General features: G+C 41.9%; 2 protein-coding genes across 2 annotated transcripts; one reads left to right on the forward strand and one right to left on the reverse strand.

The window, feature by feature from the left end:
• Positions 1–265: 265 nt before the first annotated feature.
• On the forward strand, positions 266–6358 carry LOC115581816 (phospholipid phosphatase 1-like). Its single transcript, XM_030417246.1, has 6 exons — positions 266–778; positions 4096–4247; positions 4336–4616; positions 4719–4776; positions 5043–5219; positions 5419–6358. The coding sequence occupies exons 1-6, from the start codon at positions 721–723 to the stop codon at positions 5542–5544; spliced, it is 852 nt and encodes a 283-aa protein (XP_030273106.1). The 5' UTR covers positions 266–720; the 3' UTR covers positions 5545–6358.
• A 4410-nt stretch (positions 6359–10768) lies between these two features.
• Positions 10769–15131, reverse strand: LOC115581812 (ATP synthase subunit alpha, mitochondrial). Its single transcript, XM_030417240.1, has 11 exons — positions 14979–15131; positions 14427–14502; positions 13694–13863; positions 13219–13392; positions 12614–12780; positions 12163–12463; positions 11816–12040; positions 11615–11722; positions 11343–11487; positions 11084–11234; positions 10769–10975 (listed from the first exon to the last, which is right to left on the reverse strand). Exons 1-11 carry the CDS (start codon positions 15036–15038, stop codon positions 10897–10899), a joined length of 1656 nt encoding a protein of 551 aa, XP_030273100.1. The 5' UTR covers positions 15039–15131; the 3' UTR covers positions 10769–10896.

Consider the following 15131-nt stretch of genomic DNA (forward strand, 5'->3'; position numbering starts at 1 on the left):
CAATTTCCCCCCTGGAGATCAATAAAGTATTCTGATTCTGATCAGAGTACCAAAGTACATTTGTTCAAACCTTGTGTTTATATACATTTCGAGGTACTTGGACTTTACCTGAGTACCACCGTTAAAAGGCAAACTTGACTTTTTTTTACATTAAGTTATAAGTTACTTTAGTTACTTTTTGGTGTACAAATACTTCTCTCTCCACCCACTCGCTGATATACAACCCTTGATTTTATAGCTTTCACCCTGAGGCTCATTTTTCCGGGCCGCACCTGAAGGCGGCGTTAATCTCAGCGCGGTCCGGGCGCGCTGGTTGTCTGTCCCTCAGCTGTGATGTCTCCCGTGAGGACAGGACGGGACGGTATTATGAGCAGAGGAGATCCCGCTGTGTGATGATGGTTTGTGAGCAGCTGAACGGGTGAGAGGCTCTTCACGTGTGTGCTGGTGGTGTTAGATTAGTGATTTTAGCCTTTAGTTGAGTGTTTTTTCACCTTAGAGTAGCTTCTGTTTCACCGTTTTTTTTGGAAAGACCCTCGGGTAGTATTTTTTTCTTTTTGGAGTTTCCACTTTCCAAGACAATGAAACCGGTGTGTTTTAATTTTGTGCTGGGATAGCGATACACGTCCGGCAGATAGGCTGCGTCTGGTCTCGCCTAAAAGCAGCCGGCACCACCGGACATTTTTTACGCGGAGGACGGAGACCGGAGGACGGAGGCGCAATATGTTTGACGCTTCAGGGATCCCTCTGTTCGTCCTGGACATAACATGTCTTATCCTGGGTATGTAAATCTCATCCATCCCCGCCCTTTTCCTTGTCCTGTTCAGTCCTGTCTGTTGAACCAAGCTTTTAATCAGGTTTGTTTATTTATCACGACTCTTTAAATTGAAATGACAGCACTGCTCCTTCTGCAGCGACATACTGTGTTACATGAAGTAGATGTTCAAGCAAATCCACTCACATGATTTGCATACACGTCATGTAAATACACATGGGAAGGTTTGAGGTTTAGGGAAGCAGGCAGGAAGATGGAAAAAAAGAAAAGGCAGAAAAAGTTTAACCCTGACTGTGTGTGTGTGTGTGTGTGTGTGTGTGTGTGTGTGTGTATGTGTGTGTGTTGCTTTTTCCAAGCAAAGCTGTATTTTTAGCTCAGTGTTTGGAGTGTAATCACAGCACAGAGACAAGCTGCAGGGCCCACTGAGTATGACCGACAACGCTGCAGTGATACAGCAATAAATGGAAAAAAAAGAGGAATATTGAAGAAACCTTTGTACAGTTAAGGGAGAACACCCACAGAGTTCAGTCTGATAGCTGCTGTGTTTGATAAGGACAGAGGACAGGTTTAGACACACACACACACACACACACACACACACAAACACACAGCTCCAGAGATGTTTTCCTCTGATTAATCTGCGCTCATTCCCTCCGCTTAGTCAGTGTCTTGTGGTCGGCCATGCTGCTGACTGTGCACCAGTGCCCTCATTAAGAGCTGGCAGCAACAATCCAAACAGGAAATTTTCATTTTTATTTCCAGTCCAAACAGGAAGTTACCGCACAAACAGTGGCGGAGGAATCATTCAGATCCTTTACATCAGCTGTACTCACAGTTAAAGTACATACTATTATAAACAAACTCCACTTTAAAGGTGCGTTGTGCAAGTTTTTTACCGGCCTATAAAAAGAGACGGAGCTCTCGATACAAGGAAACACGAGTTTAAGGTTTACTTTAAAGGTTCTCATTCCCAACCCATCAAAAACGCTGACGCTTTAGGATGGCTGACGACCCGTCACTCAATTCCACAGCGTCAGTTTTTGACAAGTTGAGAATGAGACTCAAAAATCAAATAGCACCTAACAAATAGCACATTTCTTACAATGCGCCTTTAAAGAAATATGTTTGCATTTGTATGGAAAAATGGGCTTGTTTGTTCATTTAGGAATGGCAGGGTGAGAACAAAAACAGCACATTGCTGTTCTGGAAGTCCTGTAGTTAAATAATTCAGCCCTTAAAGAAAGTTACGTAGTGGCCCTTTAAGTATCAAAAGTACCCATTATGCTTGAAAATATCTCCTAGCGAGTTTTATATTTCTATTTATTGTACTGTTAGATCAGTGGCATTTTCTCTAAATCAGACTTTACCTATTGTCTCTTTTGTTGTTTGACCTGTAACAATGTATGTTATAGGCTACATGTATATTAAGCACAGGCATCATTCACACTGGGGATGTTGGAGACATGTCCTCACCACAACAATGTGCTTTAAAACAACTCAAATAACTTCACTGACAAAAGAGGTCTGATGAATTTTGATGCACCATTGTGAAGTTATTTCCCCCCATACACTCCACTTATTAGATTGTTTAAAATCACATGATGAAGATTCAAAGCGACTGTCCTGATGTTAAGCTAACCCTGTTATGCGTACAGCACAAGGAACTACAACTCACCAATAAATGTTGTGGAGGACACAGGCTATAAAGGGATTTAAGTATCTAAAAAGTTCACTCCAGTACTTGAAGAAATGTAGCAAACTAAATCACACACGTCACTTCCTTGTTACGTAAAAGTGATAAGTAATAAATGTATACGCTCCCACACAGAGTTTAAAAACCAGACAACTCCCCTCCAGTTAGTCAGAGGTGAAGCGGCCTCTTGGATGAGCGGTGAGACGTCTTTAAGGAAGTTAAACAAGTTCAGCTGCTGACGATACAGCAGACGCTTATAAATTCATTAATATTTGTACCTTGAACTATGTCACACAGCTTCTCTTCTGGTCGTCCGTAATACTCTCTGAGAGTGTTATCAGTTAATGGTCTCCGTGATTCAGTCGTGTATCTTATAAAGTTAAACAGATCTTGATGTCAGACATCGAGTGGACGTCTCCACCCTGATAAAGGCCGTTGGACTTTGTGAACACCAGGAACAATGATGGATATAAATCCAAGACTTTATCTTCTTTCCCTGATGTGTTGGACCTTTAGAAATATATTCATATATAGATTCCTTCAATAAGTTCATCCAAAATAAGCCAAAACACAATTTAAGGCTACATATAAGTATTCTTCTTATATCACCATATTTGTGTTTTATGTTGTATTTGTTTTTATGTTATTTATATGTCAAATACATCACTTTTCAAGTTTTCTGTTAAAATGTTCCCATCTTATTAGGTTTATTGTCTAAACCTGGTTTCATAAGCTAATGCCTTCATGTGTTTCTGTTTTATTAGTACCATATCTGAACCTGAGACTCATAACAATCTCGTTTTTTGCAACAACTGCAACATAAAGGGGATTTAAAGTGCTCACACAGAGAATGCACACAGCAGATATTCTATCTAGAACCTCAAATTGCAAGAAAAGATGGAAAAATAAGAGAAAGTCTTCGTCATCTTTTCAAGGGTCACCTGCCTGATCAGATCAGTCCAGTTTTATTTTGCCCAGAATTTCAACAGGCAGCAGTCTTGCAGTGTAATCTTCTTCTAGCAGGCCCAAACAAAGCTCTCTGTCTGTGTGATTACTCATTAGCCAAAAAGCATCATCAGCAGTGATGCCTCTCTGGAGGAATGCCTTTTTCAGTTTAGCCAAAAGCCCTTTTTTTTTAATACTCATCTCAGCTCAGTTTTGGAATAAAGGATGTGCGACCAAAGCAAGTCAAAACATGTTTTCCGTGGTTAAACATCCCTGATGAGTCTCTCCAGATTCCTTCAGTGTTCCAGTGTCTAGAATTAAACATGCCAGCAGGACTGTATAACTACAGTCTCCCTGAGTCTTCTGCTTGTTGCTGCAATACTGTTCTGTCGTAACTGGAGGCCTGAAGCGTTTGATTCAGTTATTGAGTAACATTGTGCTCTTGAACATTGAGTCCACCTCTTGTTTAGGAAAGAAGCAACAGCTTCCGGCTTTTTCTAGCCGGTGGGAGACACCTTCGTGATTCCAACATTGCACGTTTTCTGTGACTCAGTCGTAACATTTTTAGCCTTGTGTAACGCAGCAGTGGCTCATCGGTCTGACTCACATCTGCTTGTGCATTATATAAGATTTGAGTGAGGTAAGAATAGGAAATTATATGTCCTTTTCTTTGTTTTTTGAACAGTTGGACTTCCATTTTTCATCCTTACCCCTCAACACAACCCTTTCAAACGGGGTTTCTTCTGCAACGATGAGTCCATCAGGTACCCTCTCAAAGAGGACACCATATCATACCAGCTGCTGGGAGGAGTCATGATCCCCTTCACTCTGATCGTGGTGAGTCAGATGTCGTTTTTTGGCATAAACTCTCCTGAATGCAGCAGAACAGAACAAGTCTCTTAATGCTTTATGTCCTCTGTTGCAGATCATCTGTGGCGAGTGCCTTTCTGTTTACATGTCTCGCATCAGGAACCAGTCTTTGGGGACCAAGTACGCGGCGTGCGTCTACAAAGCCGTGGGGAGCTACGTGTTCGGAGCTGCTGCGAGCCAGTCTCTGACGGACATAGCCAAGTACTCCATCGGTCGCCTGCGCCCAAACTTCCTGGCTGTGTGCAATCCAGTCTGGGATCGCATCAACTGCAAAGCTGGTGGATACATCGAGAACTTCAGCTGCACCGGAGACAAGTTCCAGGTGGATGAGGCCAGGTAAACCCTCCAACGGGAATGAAATGAAACCCACAAGAGTTCATGTGTCGTGAAAAGTGACTTGTTTACGCTGATGTTGTATCTTTTGTTGATCTTTTGCAGACTGTCCTTCTACTCCGGCCATTCATCCTTCTCTATGTACTGCATGCTCTTCCTAGTCGTAAGTACTTTTTTTCTTTTAAAAACGACTTATCGCCTAAATTTGGCTTACATGTGAGTGCTAGAGACTATTTTAATCCTGATATGTAGCGTTGCTTCATCTGCTTAAATGTTTGCACTCGGTTTCATAATCTGATGCAATCGAGTTATTGTATTATAAATGACTTAACTAAAAGCATGAGCTGCAAACACCTGTGACCTACTTTTATGATATGCCTCAATGCGATGTTCTAATGTTTATTCATTGTCTCCCTCTGACTACTGCAGCTGTACATTCAAGCCAGACTGAGGTCGGAGTGGGCGAGGCTGCTGCGTCCCACCATCCAGTTCTTCCTGATTGCGACTGCTGTGTACGTGGGTCTGTCCCGGGTGTCCGACTACAAACATCACTGGAGCGATGTGCTCGCTGGCCTCCTGCAGGGGGGTTTGGTGGCTATTCTCACAGTAAGTCTTAGCTAAACATCCACTAGGACAATGTGGTAAAACCCCTGAACACAAAGTTTTATCACTGTTATTTCCTTCCATAAATGCTTTAAAGTTAGAAAAAACACCTCACATCAGATTTAAGTCTGGTTTAATAACGTCCATCTTCACAGCACAATTACGATAGTAAGGTTTTGATTTTGCTGTTGTTTGTCTGCAGGTTTTCTGTGTAGCCAATTTCTTTGAGCAACCAGTGGAGCCGGTGGTGACACAGGAGGAAGACGCCTCACACACCAGTTTACAGGAAAACCCTTCCAATGGAAACCACTATGGCAGCACTGACTGACTCTGAGGGCCTCAAAGACAAAAACTGTATCGGGGCCCTTTATCCCTTAAAAAACAGTCACGGAAAGACCTGAAACCCACACTGACCTGCAAGTTTTTGATATTAACTGCCAGCTGTTTCTGTGCATTTCTTCTTCGGAGTTTGCCCGCGTGGAGCCATCGCTGCAGCCTGCAGGCATTTTGCTGCTGCCTTTGGTGTTGCCGGTAAATTTTAATTACAGGAAGAAAAGTACGCGACTGGAGACATTACTTGCACTTTAATGAGATGTAAAGGTTCAGAAGTGTCTGCTGAGATTTGGGTGAATAGTTTTATTGTGGAATGACAAAACGAAATACAGCATGTTGGGTTTACGTTAGAAAAAAGTTGCTTTTTTTTTACAGTGTGAGCTTGTTGGAAATGTGGTTTCTAGTGTATGCTGGTCTGGTGTTGCTATCGTGAATGAATGAAATTCCTTTTGCCCAGAATATAATGAGCGTCTGTGTGCGCACTGCAAGCGGGCTTGTAGGGAGTCTGCCACCTGTGAATAAGAAAACCTGGACTGTCCTTAAACTAAAAAATGGAGACTGAACTCAGAAATAATATATTTCTTGTTCATTTTTTTTGCCTTAGTCAGATTGCTGCTACCTGCTGTTTTGTATCTGGTGTAATTTCAGGAATGGCAAACACAATGCATCGATTTTTATTTCTTTTTTTACAGTTTGTACGAAGGTCTTTGTGATTTTGTTCCATGCTGAAGCTTCAAACTGTTTGTTTAGAGCAGTGCTGGGGGAAGATGTGTGACAAATAAACAGAGCTCCATTTTGCTACAAAAGGAGGAGAGTGATTCATGTGTGCTTTTGTCTCCAAAAAATAAAAAATAAATCAAGGCAAATATAATGCAAATGAATGGATCATTGGACACGATCCACGTGCTGATCTTATACAACAGAGCAGCTGATTTGTCTTTTTTTTTTCTTCCAGCGAGACTGCAGACATCAAGGAACAGAAACCATTAGTGGGATTCTGTAACCAAATTGTCTCAGAAATGCAGAACCTGGAACAAATGAAACACATCTTTGGGTGTGTCATTCACCTTCTGTGTACATAGACCATATAAACCACAGGCATGCAAATGCACCTCTGCCGATGTCAGTGGAAAAACATGTTTGTTTGTCATCCCGGTGGTTAGCAACGGTCAGCAGTCTATCACGGCATATTCTTGCTGTTTCTAGAGGGGGAGGTAGGTCGGTTTGTCTTCACCAAAGGAAAGTCCTTTAAGCAGACAGGTCCTGATCCTTGGCTGCAAATGTCCGAGTGGAGGATCTGCTTTAGAGTTGAAATCCTCTTACAGTGATCGGGAGGCTAAAGGGAAGTTTAACGCGACGCGACGGCAACAAACAACACTCAACAATGTCAACTCAGGTGTATCAAGCAGATGTGGTCGTTTGGTCTGTCATGTTAAATATGAATATGCAAGAGATTTGATTTATGTTATGTGAGAACTTAAAAAAAACAAACATTTCTAAGATTATGCATGTAGGCACGGTGCATAGTGAGCTAAAATGTTCACATTTCTAGACTGTTGAGTGAATAAGTACACTAAAAAGAAAACTGGAATAACAAAACTATTGTTAGCTGCCAAATTAGCCGCTAGACTTCAAGTCTAGAAGTGTAAAAAGTGGTCATGTCAACCTCAAGTCATAAATATGACTGGGATTTTTCTGACAGTTCTCATTTATCCAATTTAGTCGAACACAGAAGCGCCTGACAGCAGAACAAACATTGAGCCCTCACATTCAAAGATAATAATTAAATCCAACATCAATAGATATGATATGATTATATTGTTATTGCACAGTTGCTTAGTCTGCGCATGACAAAGATTTTGGTTTACATCCAATAAAATCGTCTTGCTTGTGCCCTGAACAGGATAATCTCTAAGGGCCCCTCCAGCATTTTATTTAAAGGGTTAGAAGGGTGTTTTGGGCCCTTACAGGCAAAAGTGGCCTGCTACATTGCCACGTCCCCGTTGAAACTTGCTCAACTTTGATTGCTAACATTTTAAGCAGCGACAAGTGTCAGATGTCAGTTAATCTTCTTATCGCCAGGACCTTGGACCCTCTAACAGTATGCATGCAGAACCAACAGATCCACAGAGGATGCCATATCCACTGCCCCCCACTTCAGAATATGAAACTGCTTCATCAGATTGCTGTTTGTTGATCTCAGCGCAGCATTCAATACAATTTCACCCATGAAGCTGATTAGAAATCTTCAACACACACTCTGCAGCTGGATATTGGACTTGGCAGTCACCTCCTCTACTTAAATGCCTGTACTGCTTTTGTATTTTTAGCACCAGAGCCCTACAAAATGGCCAGGTGTGGCATTGTTGTTGGGTCACGGCGGAAGGCTGCGGCCAGCTTTTCTTTGTGGCGCATCAACAAGAGTGTCTGGTGTCAGTTTGTGGCTTCATATGGCAGACTTTCATTGAAAATGACTTGTGGCCTGTTGCTTTGTCACCGCAACTCTGAGCAAACAAAAAGTTTAACTCACATTGACCTGATCCTCGTGAAATTGCTTTGCGTCACCGTGCAGTCCCATGTGAAACTCTTTTCAAGTATCAGTTCCTGTTGAAAATGTAGTTATTCTTCTGCCAACTCAGAAATTATATCACGCATTCCTCAGCCTTTATAAATTCAGGAAATTCCCTCAGAGAAACTTACCATTGTCTCGCAAATAAAAAAAAAAACTCTGTTGACTCTACAGAGCAAATCTGATTCAGAGGACAAACGGCTCCAGTGCGACTACTGTCTGGGAAGTGAATATGTGTTTTAATAGACTCTTTTCCATGCACTTTAATGATCAACTATGCAAGCGATACATAAAGAGAAGTGAGCAGCAACAGGCAGTTTAAAACGCTGGGTGAAATTTCCTCTGGGGATTGCAATAAATGAAACCCTGAGTGACAAACGGAAATTCAAAGATCATGGTGAAAATCATGAATATTTCACACTGGGTCGTGACTCCAGGAGCGTGTGGCCCTTGACAAACTGCTCAACTTGCTGTGGCATCACTTCTACCCCGCACCCCCATGTCTGAAAATCTGACCGATCATGCTGTCTGTCGCTTCACAGAGCTCTCTCTTGTTGTCACGCTGACCTTGACAATAGTCCTTATTGAAAGCAGCTCCATTCACTCTCACATGTCACATGCCTCACTTTATCTTGCCAGACAGTGATGGCACTGCAGAAACAAACCACTCAGAATGCAAGTGTGCAATGACAGATTAAACCCCCTCGCACTACACCTCTACCTTTGTTCCCCTATAGTATACCATTATACTACTACAGTGACTGCTCAGATAACCTCTTACTAGCATCTGTCCAGCTCCTGCAGACAACAAGAAAAATGTGAAGAGAACCCAATGACGAGAGGGTCCTAGCGACGGTATCAATAGTAAAGAAACAATGAATGAGTAAATAATGGATGCAAATGGGGCCTTAAGAGTTGTTGAACTCAATACTTGTGAGTTTAAAGTTTCAGATGGAGTCACAACGGCTCTATACACCCATCTCATCTCCTTCTTGTTTGGGAGGAGGCAAACAAAGAGAGAAGTAGGAATGAGAAACAGACAACAGAGAGGAAGGAACAATACAACAACAGGAAATGAGATAAAAGGGGTGGACATGATTAAAAATGTGGGGGACATAATTAGTGTTTGATGCAGCAAAAAGGCCAAACTCTTATTTGTTCTGGTTGTATTTATTTCTGTGGATGTATTCTTCTCTATTCCTTCCTTTAAAAATATGATAATTTAAACCATACTGTAAACACCAAAACAACACCAAAGTAAATTCTATAATCTAAATTGGTGTAGGACAGTGTCCCTACTGGTGGTTTGTGTTGAGATAACCTTTAGAAGGGGCAAGTGAATTGGCTGTTTTAACCTGTGTAGCTCAGTCACGCCCCCTGCTGGACATGAATGAAACAAAGGTTACATAAAATGTTCCATTCTCTACAACAAGGGTGTGCAAACATTTTCCCTCGGAGGACCAGAACCGTAACTCAACGGTGGGCCATGATCCAAAAACAAACACTTACTGTTTTACTTTTTTGTTTTGCTTGCATTTTATTTTTGGTTATTTCTTATCGTCTTCTCAACTTGTTTTATTCAACAGTCTCTGGTGTGATATTTCTTTTCTAAAAGGAACAACTGTAACAAACCGGTTTCCCTGTGATATCATTTCAATTTCTAATTCTGATTCAGAAAAAATAAGAAATTAATTGGGATCCAACATATAAAGACTTTTTTTTTTTTTTAACCTCACCAGAAACAAAACTGTTCAAAACTCCGAGGGCTAGAAACTTCTTGTGGGCCAAATTAAAATGGCACCCTGCTTTGTTCAACCAACTCAAGTGTCGAGCCATATTCTTAAAGAGCTTTGTTAATTAAGAGATCAGTCAATCCATGGATCATTAAATCGCAACATTTTTGATAATTGATTAAATATTTTCAATTCACTCTGTTTCAAGCTTTGCAGCCTTTGTTTAATATCAACACAGGGTTTTAGAATGTTTCATAGACAATGTGCTGATTAACTGATAAATAATTGATTGCAGCCTGACTTCTAACATCTTGTGCAGAAAAGCAAGAACTCTCACTTGCTTTTAAATGTATAAAGTGCATGAATATGCTTTAAAAATTATGTTATGCAATATAGATTTGACAGGCAAGACTTCAAACACAAAGCTATAAATATTCTCACTATAGTCACTTCACCAAGTCAGTAATTGGGAGCATGGTTTCTCTTGATATAAGACAGGACACTACAGGACTTTTGACGTGTGACTGAGTCACTGAATTTATTACCTTAGTATCAAACATGTCACCCCATCAGTTCAACCCAAGCCGAGAAACCGGGCTTACAGCTCACTTGCATGTCCTTTGAAAACAGTGAGGAGCAGAACACACACTCGTCAACTCATCTAAACACTCACTAGCCCACTTTTTAAATAATGCTCTTATGAACAAGTTGTTACAGCACAGTAAACAGAATTCATGATTGTGGTGTGTGCTGTGCAGACATAAATTCAACAACACATTTGATGTGCCTACCGAACAGTATTGGTTTGTTTGTCTCACATTGATCATTACCTCTTCTGCCACTAGTGAGATCTGCTCAAAGGGCTCCAACCCGAACACTAAACTCACTGCGAACAATCAGAAGAATTTTACAGCACGCTGGGTTTGTAAAATTTTATTTGGAGAAATCTGTACATGGAGGTTTTGGCCTTCAGCGTGTTCACATAGATAAGCAGAATGGGGACACAGACAGGTAGCTCACTGAAGATCAAGAGAAGTGCTATCTTTTACTCAAAACTGGACAGGAAGGTCAGTACAATCTGCTTCAGTTTAGCGTCTGATGCCTCTGAGATTTTGCCGTCGGCCCTGAAACAGAAAACATGTCAAGTCAGTTTAATACTTCTTAATCTCACAGTCCAGGTATAAAAAAGGAAAATAGCTTAAAACATCTTTTGCATGAGAAATGTGTCTCACCTGATTGCAGAGAGCAGGTCCTGGTGCTGGCTGAGGATGTGCTGCAGGAAAGCCTTCTCAAACCTTGTGATCTTGCTGGGCTCCATCTTGTCCAAGTGACCTCTAACACCGGCGTAGATGACTGTTACCTGCTCCTCAATGGCCATGGGAGCTGGAGGGACAAATGGGAGACAGCGCGATTGTTTAATTTTGCAAAAAAAACAAAAACACATTCAGCTTAGTATTTCTGTTATACTACTAAGTGTTAATGGACACTCACAGTACTGTCCCTGCTTGAGCAGTTCAGTGAGCCTGACGCCCCTGTTAAGGAGCTGCTGGGTGGCAGCGTCCAAGTCAGAGCCGAACTGGGCGAAGGCAGCGACCTCACGGTACTGAGCCAGCTCCAGCTTCATGGTACCGGCCACCTGGAGGGGAAGAATAACAAAAGCTCTAATTGTATGACAATCCAAAATAATTAACTGTAACTTCATGAAACTGTTTAAGTGTTAGGGTGATGTCTAAATTAAAAAAAGAAATAAAACCAGATGTTACCTGCTTCATGGCTCTGGTCTGGGCAGCAGAGCCTACTCTGGACACAGACAGACCCACATTGATGGCTGGGCGGATACCCTTGTAGAACAGCTCAGTCTCCAAGAAGATCTACAGCAGACAGATGAAGATCATCAATGTAACAATGTAGTTGATGAGGTTTCATGTATGAGCCAAAATGCAACCACGAAGATGAAAACAAACCTGTCCGTCTGTGATGGAGATGACGTTGGTGGGGATGTAAGCAGACACATCACCAGCCTGGGTCTCGATGACGGGCAGGGCAGTGAGGGAGCCACCACCGAAGTTGTCGTTCATCTTGGCAGCTCTCTCCAGCAGACGGGAGTGCAGGTAGAACACATCACCGGGGTAAGCCTCACGACCAGGGGGACGACGCAGCAGCAGGGACATCTGACGGTAGGCAACGGCCTGAGTGGAAGGAGAAAACGATAAAAGTTAACATTGTTGCATTTGGGAATGTGGCTACAATTTCATTATTAATATCAAATCTTTTGGTTTCACTTTACAAAAAACGTGGCCCGAGCCCTCACCTGCTTGGACAGATCATCATAGATGATCAGGGCGTGCTTGCCATTGTCTCTGAAGTACTCTCCCATGGAGCAGCCAGAGTATGGGGCCAGGTACTGCAGGGGAGCAGCGTCAGAGGCGGTGGCAGAGACGACGATGGTGTACTTCATGGCATCGGCGTCAGTCAACCTCTTCACCAGCTGAGCCACGGTGGACCTCTTCTGTCCGATGGCGACGTAGATACAGTACAGCTTCTTCTTCTCATCGGTTCCCTCGTTGAAACGCTTCTGGTTGATGATTGTGTCGATGGCAATGGCGGTTTTGCTGGACAGAGAAGACAGGAGTTTCAAAAACAAGGAAAAGGAATCCTTACCATGATTTTAGAGACTATTCTTTGGGATAGTTTTGGCAACCAAATTCGCAAGCTTTATTTTTCGCTGTCCAAATAAATGACAAAAATGTCAAAGTCTTTACCCGGTCTGCCTGTCACCGATGATCAGCTCACGCTGGCCTCTGCCAATGGGCACCAGGCTGTCCACAGCCTTGATCCCAGTCTGCATGGGCTCCCTCACAGAGATACGGGGGATGATACCAGGGGCCTTCAGACCCACACGCCTACGGGTGCTGGCACCCAAGGGACCCTGAGAAGAAAAAAGAAGCATTTTAAAAGATGAACAAACATATCAAATCAGTTACACGTGTGTCAATAACGCTATATAATGTTTAATGTCTTTTCAGTTTTTCAACACACCATTAACTAGATTTATCCATTATTGGTGTGAAAGACAGTTAGGCAAAATCTACTCAGCTAATATTTGGTCATATACTAGGCTATCCAGACATTAACAGACTAATTTATTAAACTTAACAAAATTTTATCAAATTAAAACCTACCACTGAAGGCACAGCTTTAAAATAAGTGGTCAATTTGATGACAACACTGGCTAAACAATTCTGTGGCCAAAAATATGAATATACTGATATGAGAACCACCATTACTCTGACAGATACAAGCAAGGTGCCATCTGAACAATCACACCGTAAGGTTTCTGCTAAAACATAATCTACAATGGAATTACCTTTCCATCAATAGCGTTTCCCAGAGCGTCCACCACACGGCCAAGCAGCTCCACGCCAACAGGGACATCCACAATGGCACCAGTCCTCTTCACGATGTCACCCTCCTTGATCAGCTTGTCGTTACCGAACACCACAACACCAACGTTGTCAGGCTCCAAGTTCAGAGACATACCCTGGAAAGGAAAAACACATTTACAGCTCATTAGCATTGGGTTTGTTTAGGTATAAATAAAGCTAAATTGCAGATGTTGGAAATTCATATTTGTTGAGTATTTTACATTTAAAAAAAAAAAAAAAAGTAATTTCTTTCTTTTTTATATTCAAGATGACACATGATCATATCCTTGTGTGACAAAAGCTCTGTAATTATAATAGCTTTGTCTTTCGCATACATTTAAATCAGTGAGTTAAGGCTAGAAAAAAAAAAGATTAAATAAATAACTGATACATTTCATAGTGTCCTTTTCTACATACCTTCAGTCCAGAGGAGAATTCCACCATCTCTTCAGCCTGGACGTTCCTCAGCCCGTACACTCTGGCAATACCGTCACCAATGGACAGCACACGTCCTGTCTCCTCCAGGTCTGCAGAGGTGTCGGCCCCCAAGATCTTCTCCTCCAGGATGGAGGACACCTCGGCTGTGCCTGCCAATGAGACAATATGCATCGTCGGATCTTGTTCGCAACAATACAATATGACATTAATTTTTAAATTATGCAACAAAACTCTGGATGTCCCAGATTAATGAAACCTTTTTTTATTTAAAGGTCAAACATGGGAAAAACAGTGAGCATATTTGGAAATATCTTGTTTTGATGCAAGATGACATTAGGGATTTTAAATTAAGTTTTCTGATCTTAAGTAAATTATTACAATAAATGTAAAAGGTCATAGAGTCACTTAAAGCTTTTACATGAGATCAAATCATTCCAAACTAGCTTAAAATAAATGTGGTACAGGTTAAAATGGGTAAATAACAATATCAAATTACTGTCAAAGATAATCTGACATCGCTGTGACTTGTCAACTGTGTTATTCTCCTCTATGACAGATGTACATGTTACAACAGGAACTACCTTATTTTGACTTTTGCAAAGACAAACTCTGTTAAACACATTATGATCAATGACCTTCATAAATCGCCTTTGAGTGCAGCTGACCCATGATGTGGGGGACAAAGTTTCTATCATGTTTTTGACTTTCTCACCTGTCTTCTGCAGCCATGGTCTGTGTGTGTGGAGGTGGTTGACCCCAACGCAGGCTGCCGGTACAGCTCTGGACACCTGATTTTAATGACAGGCGGATAAGATTAAACGTCGATTGCACAGAACAGTTCACCGAATATATGGCAGAGACAGTCTACACTGTGCACTTAGAAAGCTGAACTAGTCCAACGCTGCACAGCGCAGACGACATACGCTGTCAGGCTTTCTGACCTTCAAAGCGTGGGTGAATGAGCCGTTAGCTGGTAGCTAGCATTAGCTTGCGTGCTAACTTTAGCGCCGCTTGCTGCAGGAAGACGTTTCACAAGGGCAACTTCGACAAACAGACCTAATCCAACAATTTTAAGATTATTAACACTAGATATTACCCATAACATGTTAGCAACGTTTAAAGCTGCATTATTTAATCGATGACAAGTTAGCTAGCGGCCTGTGACGTTAACGTTACCCTTCACACCCACAAGATTTACAACGATATTAAATAAACTTGCTGCAGCATCTTTATCAGATGCAGTCTGTGTAGTTAAAGTACTCACAAATCCAGCCCTTCTGGGCAGGGTCCTCGCCAAAGCTGCTGCAACTCTCACGGATAACATTTTGTCGGGTTGCTAATGACCTGTCCTCCACCAACAGTGGCTTCGACCTGCTTGTGAGAATGTAATGGCTGAATGAACTCTTCTTCTATTTAT

Source organism: Sparus aurata, chromosome 5, assembly GCF_900880675.1.
Source record: "Sparus aurata chromosome 5, fSpaAur1.1, whole genome shotgun sequence".
Taxonomy (NCBI): domain Eukaryota; kingdom Metazoa; phylum Chordata; class Actinopteri; order Spariformes; family Sparidae; genus Sparus; species Sparus aurata.

Excerpts from the sequence above, each read along its gene's own strand:
- LOC115581816 (XM_030417246.1), top strand. The coding sequence starts at position 721 with ATGTTTGACGCTTCAGGGATCCCTCTGTTCGTCCTGGACATAACATGT. Across the intron at positions 779-4,095 it reads CATAACATGTCTTATCCTGG|TTGGACTTCCATTTTTCATC; the intron begins GTATGTAAATCT and ends TTTTTTGAACAG. Across the intron at positions 4,617-4,718 it reads TTCCAGGTGGATGAGGCCAG|ACTGTCCTTCTACTCCGGCC; the intron begins GTAAACCCTCCA and ends GATCTTTTGCAG.
- LOC115581812 (XM_030417240.1), bottom strand. The coding sequence starts at position 15,038 with ATGTTATCCGTGAGAGTTGCAGCAGCTTTGGCGAGGACCCTGCCCAGA. Across the intron at positions 13,393-13,693 it reads AATTCTCCTCTGGACTGAAG|GGTATGTCTCTGAACTTGGA; the intron begins GTATGTAGAAAA and ends TTTCCTTTCCAG. Across the intron at positions 11,235-11,342 it reads GCTCAAGCAGGGACAGTACT|CTCCCATGGCCATTGAGGAG; the intron begins GTGAGTGTCCAT and ends TTGTCCCTCCAG.